At 37.3% G+C, this 8,082-nt stretch overlaps 1 protein-coding gene across 1 annotated transcript in view; it reads right to left on the bottom strand.

The window, feature by feature from the left end:
* Nucleotides 1-339: 339 nt before the first annotated feature.
* LOC102813880 overlaps nt 340-8,082 on the bottom strand; it is a 67,030-nt gene continuing 59,287 nt past the window's right edge. Inside the window, exons 7-8 of the mRNA XM_006835352.1 lie at nt 3,687-3,777; nt 340-456 (exon numbers count right to left, since the gene is read on the bottom strand). Of these exons, the coding sequence (XP_006835415.1) occupies nt 340-456; nt 3,687-3,777 (208 nt within the window). The remainder of the gene's footprint in view (nt 457-3,686; nt 3,778-8,082) is intronic.

Below are 8,082 nucleotides of genomic sequence, written 5' to 3'. Positions count from 1 at the left end.
AGTGATTTCTGGTTTTTTTGTTTGTTTTTACCATACCTGGATTTGGTATACAGAAATAATGACTAAAGACAGGATTAGTGACGAAAGAAAAACAAACATTTATATTTCTAAAAAGGTAAAAAATAACAGGAAAAAATTATTTCTAGATAAATATTTTAAATTATGTGATCACAAAAAGTAGAACAAAATTATACAACTATTTACAGATACATAAGTGTATGTACAGACTAGAAAGACATATATAGAAAAAAATGTTAGGATATTGGGGTTATGTTTTTTCAATTATTACTTTGTAATATATTCAAAAAAACATTACATCAAGGCAGGATTCTTTCAGTGTTACAGAATCTTATATAAATGAATCTGTTCAAGAGCTTCTCTGTCAATATCCTTTTCCGGGTATACTGTATAGTTCAGAGGTACCTCTTCAACCCAAGGGGATAATTGTATATTAGTCTAAAAAACAAAAAACAAAAATTTATCAACAAACAGTAAAATTGTATGCTGATCCTACTCTCTGTCATTTTCAAGGAATCACCACTAATCAAGTAACTCAACATAGCAGAGTTCTATTATAATGGACAAGACTAAGCTCTACAGGGTGCCACAGGAACAACTGAAGAAAAAGGAGTGCTGGTGTGGCTTCGTGGGATAAATCACTGGTCTCCAAGGTCAGTTTGAACCACAAAGTCGGTGGTTCAAACTCACCAGTCGCTACTTGGAAACCCTATACAGAGTTGCTGAGTCGGAACCAACTCAATGGCACTTAACAACAAGAAGGGAAAAAAAGAATGAAGGTTAAGGTGGCCCTGGGTGAACTACGACCGGGTGAAGTATGGCCCTTGGTGAACTGGCTGAAAGACTTCATTGATAAGAATGGTGTTGGGTGGACTTCCGTAAAGATGGCAGACTGAGAAGATACACTCCATGGACCCTCTACAACAAAGATATGAGAGCCAGCCAACCAGCCAGCCTTTCCTGGAGAGAAAGATGAGACCTTCTGCTCCTGCCAGAGTTAGCTACAGCCTGGATGAACTATGACTGGGTTGAGCTATGGTGGTCCTGGGTGGGCTGATGCCCAGTGTGAACTACAACAAGCAAAAGAATTATGGAAGCATATTAAAAATTTCATGCTCAAGATAGAGACTTGATCCCAGCAAAAGGTTGGGGATGAAATGTGGGAAGGGTATGTGTCACTGTTAATTTGAAAATTGTGAATTATATAATTGTTCAAACAAACAAAAAATGGAAACAATCTATGATGTTTATGGGGATGGGGAACTAGAGGGGGAGGGAGAAATGTTCATGGACTGGAGGCCAGACACGTGCTGATATGGGTGACTGATATGGGTGCTGATATGGGTGGGGAGAGACACAGGGAGGAGTGAACAGGTGAACAGGGGTGAGTACTGTTGGCTGTTGGTGCATGGAGGGGACTGCAGGCATGCGATGAAGCAAAGTGTATGATTTGTTCAATATGGAACAGATTATCTGCACTGTAAACCTTCACTCAATTCACAATAAAAGTTTCTTAAAAGGGACTTAGTTAATTTACTTTGAGTATGTAACTTTAAAGGTGCTCTGGTGGCATAGTGGTTATGAATCAGGCTGCGAACCTCAAGGTCAGCAGTTCAAAACTACCAGCCATTCCACTGGAGAAAGATGAAGTTTCTGCTCCTGTAAAGATTTACAGCCTGGAAAACCCTATACAGGGTCACTATGAATTGAAACCGACTCCACGGCATACCACCACCACCATCATCTAACTTTAAAGATCAAAGAAAATAAAACATAGATGAATTCTTGTAATGCAATTAGTTTAATAAAATATCCGTTTAAAAAAGTTTGCTTAAATAGGAATGCAGGAATGCAATTTTAAGAGTTCATGTGTAATGGGTCTTTCATATATATTAATTTCTAAGGATTAGCTGTACAGATTTATGAATTTAGTAGGAAAGATATTATTTGACAAAGTGAAAAAAGATCACTAAATTATTTCAATGTGTATTAAAATTATAACATAAACAGGATACCATGTATTATGAAAGGTATGTTTTTATGAGTACAGAAAAGTATGCTAGGATCACACCACTCCTGGGGTGGCAGCCTCCCTGGGCAGGAATGAAATGTGGGGGCAGGGAGAATTGGAAGATTAACATCTTTTTTATATACATTTCTGGATTCTTTCCTTTGTTATGACAAGTATGAATTTTGTAAGTTTGGTGATTGATAAAACTGTTTTTAGAGGCATTATTGGTGACTGGTTAGTTTTCTCAAGGAAAAACCAGGTACTTAAGCTTGGCAGTGCTTATATGCAGGGAGAGCACCATTAAAGAAAATGATAATAACATTCTGTATTTAAAATATTATACTGTAATAACCCGCTGGCGTTGAGTCAATTTCAACTTATAGCAACCCTAAAATAGAAAAGCCCATACAGCTTTCAAGTCAAACATACTACCAGATCTTTCTCCTGTGGAGCAGCTGGTACACTGAAACTGTCAACTCTCTGATTAGCAGATGAGTGTTTAACCTATGTGCCACTCGGGCTCCTTTCATCAAAGAATTTCAAAGAGCTTTATGAATGAATACAAACCAACCTTCTCATAGGGTTAATTTGTTGGGTTGCATCTTACTGTTAAATGCCAATCTTATTTTATTAGGATAATCTGGATAATCAAGAAGTGGTCTATGGATTTTTCAATCTATTTATTTGATTCTAGAAGCCTTGAGCAACTCAACTCTGTTCCTTTTGCTTTAAGGGACAAAATTATGCTATGGATGTTTTAAGCCTCTTACACACATTTAATAACTTTTATGAACTTAAAACTATAGTTCCCCAGTTGGAAAAAATGGGTGAAGCAAGGGAAGCCATATCAATATGTTGCTATTAAGTGTCACTGAATAAATTTTGACTCACAGGGACCCTATGTGACAGAATAGAACTGTTCCATAGGGGCTTTTAGGCTATAATTTTTACAGGAAGGAACCCTGGTAGCGCAGCGGCTAACTGCTCAGCTGCTAACTGAAAGGTCTGTGGTTCAAACCCACCAGTTGCTCTGTGGGATACAGCAGTCTCCTTCCATAAAGATTACAGCCTTGAAAACCCTATGAGTCAACACTGCTCTGTCTAACAAGGTCACCATGAGTCAAAACTGACTCCACAGCCAAGAGGGTTTGGGGGGGTAGGGGGTGGAGTAGTGTTGAATCTTTACAGGAGCAGACTGCCAGGTCCTTTTCCTGCAGCATCATGGATGGGTTCAAACTGTCAATCTTTCAATGAGCAGGTCTGTGCTTAACCATTACACCACCAGGGTTCCTTTATAGCAATATAGGAATTATCATTTCAGATCTCTTGAGGCCAGTAAAGAAACCACAAACCAGTACTTAAATCATAAGGTCTTGCTATTCCATTCATCATTGGTCAGTATTTTTAGACAGATGTTTCTAGAATATTGTAATTGTTATTGTTAAGTGTAGTTGACTCAGTTCTAACCCATAGTGACCCGTATAGGGTTCCCAAGAGCAGCTGGTGAGCTTAAAATGCCAACTTTGTAGTTCAAACCAACATTTCAGTCCAATGCATTATAGCACCACACCACAATACTGAATATTGTAATAGCTATATGAAAAAAAGCAACATAAAAGTTGTGACAACAAAAATGGTAGAACGGAGGCTTATGTACCTGGAGACCTGAGAGAGATTCTTCAAGACTTGGTACGGTTACTAATAACGATCCTTGTTTCCTTACATTATGGTTGATATATTCCCAGGCTCTACAACACACAAAAAACTCATGTTAGGTTACTAGAAACTATAAAAAAAAATTTTTTTAAAAAAAGGAGTGTGTGTGTGTGTGTGTGTATGTGTGTGTGAGGAATATGGCAAAGAAAATGCAGCCAAGGCAGTGTCTTAGAAATCCAGATGGACAAAAATGTTTGACAGCAAGAAATACAACTATATAAAGGAAACAAGTGTAAAATGCTACAATTTGATGAACCTGACCTATGCTTATGTAGTAGCTCAAAATACCAACTGAGAGGGAAGGAGTTTTCACATTGAGGATCAAACCTATCCCATAAGTACACAGGGTTGATAGGAATGGGCAACTTACACAATGGCTATCTAACGTGGGGGAGCTACAAAGGTACGAAGTGGTTGGCTTTCAGGTTTTCAAGAGGAAGTTTAGTTTCAGAGTGTGTGGAAGGTGGAATCCTACTGAATAGTTTTCATCTTGTCTAAATGGGTCTGGTGAAAGGAGATGGGGATAAGATTCTTATGATTCAATAGCAAGTAATTGTTATCATGACTAATTGCAATTGTCACAAATGGAAAGGTAGAAGTTTTGTTAACACAAAATGGGGAGTAGTTAATCTAACATTCTAGCAACAGAGTACCCTAGGACCATCAAGGGAGAAGAGCATGAGCAGAATGTGGGACCTTATCCAGAGAAGAACCGACACCAGAGATGGAGGCAGAGATGATGACATGGAGACATAGAGCAACTGAAGACTCCAGACTTATGGAAAGAGAAAGGCTGTGTGCTGGCAGCCAGGAGGTAAGCTTTCAGAATGTGCCCTTTGGTTGGTGGTTTAGATACATTTCTGAGTGTTTTTGTGTACATTAAAAAAAAAAGAAAAAAACAAAACAAAAACGGAATAGCAGCAAATACTGTTGCATGATGCTGCACGGAGGGGATTGTAATCATTGTAATGAAATGAAATACGATAGGATGAGTGCAAAACTGATGTTCTCCCATGTAAACTATCACTCAAGTCACAATAAATGCTTTTAAAAAAATAAATAGGGCTATAACATTCTGTTGATGTTAGGTACCATCAAGTTGATACTGACTCATAGCTACTTTATGCACAGCAGAATGAAACACTGCCCAATCCTGGGCCAACTTCACTATTGTTGCCATGCTTTGGCCCATTGATGCTGCCTAGAGATTCATAAATTCTCTAGTTCCTGGAGAGGTGTTGAGAAAACAGGAATCAAGTTACTATACAGTATTGTGTACAAGGTCACAAATCAATTTTCAGAATGAATCTACAAATCAAGGCTGAAATCAGCAGCTTTGTTTTTAGTTGACACTAATTAAAAGGTGTTGCCCAGTTGTGTGCATCATCATCATGCTTTTTTATTTGTTTGTGGCTACTGTGTCAACCCATCTCATGATCGGTTTCCTTTTTATCTGCTTATGCTCTACTTTACTAAACAGCTCTGATGTTGCAGTAGTTATAATGCTTGGCTGCTAACCAAAAGGTCAGTAGTTTAAATCCACTACCCTTCCCGTAGGAAAAAGATGTGGCAGTCTGTTTCCATAAAGATTTATTACCTGGGGAAGCCTATGGGCCAGTTCTACTCTGTTTTATAGGATTGCTATGAGTCAGACTTGACTTGATAGATTTTTGAGGTTTGTTACTTTGCCAAACATGATGTCTTGTTCCAGTGATTATTATTATTATTATTATTTTGGACTGGTGTTTCTTGATGACATGTCCTAAGTAAGCAAGCTAAAGTCTCGTCACCCTTGCTTTTGGTTTTATTTCTTCTACAACTGATTTGTTTATTTTCCTGACAGTCTACAATATAGTCACTGTTATTCAACAACATCATAATCTGAATGCATCAATTTATCTGTCTTAATTTTTTATTGTTCAGCTTTCACACGAGTATGATGTAACTGTAATGACCATGGCTTGGGTCACATACACTTTAGTTATCAAAAACTTTACAGACATTGGGCAGCAGATTTGTCCAATGAAATATGTTGTTTGATATCCTGACTACTTCTTGTAGACTGTTGATCCAAGTAGAATAAAATTGTAGATACGTTTAATTTTTTCTCCATATTATCATGATATTCCTTCTCAGTTTCTGTTTTCTTCACATTTAAGTATAATTCACACTAAAGGTTGTAGTTTTTTATCTTCACCAGTTAGTGTCTTCATTTTTGGCAAAGAAGGTTGCATCATTTGCATATCAAAAGTTATTAATGTGTCTTCCACCAATCCTGATGCTGTGTTCTTTTTTCTATAGTCTATCTTTTCAGATTATTTGTCCAGCATATGGACTGAATAAGTAAGGGGAAAAGACACAACCCTGATACCTACACAGTATCCCCTTGCTCTGTTCAGGAGACTTGTCTTTCTTTGATCCATGTACAGATTCTGTGTGAGCACAATTAAGTATTCTGGAATTCCCATTCTTCATAATGGTATATATAAATATTGTGTTATGATCTACATGGCTAAATACCTTTGCATAGTCACTGAAACACAAGTAAACATTTTTCAGGTATTCTCTGCTTTCAGTCAAGACCCATTTCACATCAGTGATGATATCTCTATTCACGTCCTCTTCTGACTCCAGCTTGAGCTCCTGCCAGTTCCCTATTGATATACATTTGCAGCTTTAAAAAAAATTATCTTCATTAAATTTTTTCTAACATATGATATTAACAATATAATTCCTACATTCTGTGTGATTGCTTTTCTCTGGAATGAGCACAAATATGGATCTCTCTTCTAGTTAGTTGGTCAGGTAACTTGTTGAAGCATATGAATTAGTATTCTCTTAATTCCTGGAGCCTTGTTTTTCATCAAAGCCTTCAGGGTAGCTTAAACTTCTTCCTTTGGCATTGGCAGTTCTTTGATCACCTGCTACCTCCTGAAATAGCTGAATACTAATTCTTTTTGTACAGTGACTTTGTGTATTCTTTCCATCTTCTTCTGGTGTTTTCTGCATCATTTCATTTTTGCCCATAGAATCCTTCAGCACTGTTTTTATTTTCTCTTCAGTTCTTTCAGCACATACTGTATTCTGAAAGCAGTATATTCGGATTACTAATGATTGTGTTCTTTCTTTTGCTTTCCTAACTCTATGTCTGCACATTTCATTATACTTTACCTTGCCTTTTCAAGCTGTCCTTTTGAACCTTCAGTTCAGCTCTTTTAATTCTCTATTTCTCCCATTCACTATACAGCTACTTTGTACTTAAATGCAAGTTTTAGTCTCTGATATCAATTTTGGTCTTTTCTTTCTTTTCTACCTTTTTAATGCTCTTTCACTTTATTCACTCTTGTCTGGTCGTCAGTGTTTAGTATGTCAAATCTATTCTTGAGCTGGTCTCTAAATTTTGGTGGGATGCATTCAAGGTTATACTTTGACGCTTGTGGATTTGCATTAATTTTCTTCAGTTTTAATTTCAATTTGAATATGAGTGATTGTTCTGCAGTTGGCCCTGATTTTGTTTTTACTGTGATACTGGGCTTCTCAGTTGCCATTTTTCACGGATGCAGTCAATTTGACTATCTCAGGTAATTCATCTGGCAAGGCCCATGTGTATAGTTGTCGAAAAAAAAAGTACTTCTGATGAACAAGCTGTTGATCTACCAGAATTCTATCATGTGATCTCCAGCGTCATTTCTATCACCAAGGCCGTGTTTTTCAATTACTGATCTTTGTTTCTACTTCCACATTTCTACCACTAGTAATTTCAATGCATCTTGTTTGTGTGCTTGACCAGTTTTGGACTGCAGCAGTTTGTGAAAATCTTCAATTTTTTTCATCTTTAGCATTCTGTTAGGTACATAAATTTGAATAAAGGTTGTATTAACTCATCTTCCTTGTAGGTATATGGATATTAACCAATCATTGACATCATTGTATTTCAGGATATGTCTCAAAATGTTCTTTTTAACAATTGTAAATACCATTGGTGGTGATGGTAGTATGCTGTGGAGTCGGTTTTGACTCATAGTGACCCTACATAGCATTTCCAAGTCAGTAAATCTTTATGGGAGCAGAAAGCCTCATCTTTCTCCCATGGAATGGCCGGTAGTTTCTAACTGCTGACCTTGAGGTTAGCAGCCTGACTCATTACCACTGCGCTACCAGAGCTCTTGCAAATGTCATTAGTATTCAGTTTATCACTCTGGCGATAGCAGACCACATGATTGCTGGATTCACAACAGCAAACCAGATCACTTCTGTTCACTAACAGCCAGGATGCGACTGTCAAGAGTACCATGTCATTTTTGATGCCTTCCAGTTTTCCTTGATTCATATTTCAC

The sequence above is a fragment of the Chrysochloris asiatica genome, unplaced genomic scaffold (assembly GCF_000296735.1).
Source record: "Chrysochloris asiatica unplaced genomic scaffold, ChrAsi1.0 scaffold00017, whole genome shotgun sequence".
NCBI lineage: Eukaryota > Metazoa > Chordata > Mammalia > Afrosoricida > Chrysochloridae > Chrysochloris > Chrysochloris asiatica.
The sequence above is the reverse complement of the archived record's forward strand: the minus strand, read 5'-3'. Positions and strand labels throughout refer to the sequence as shown.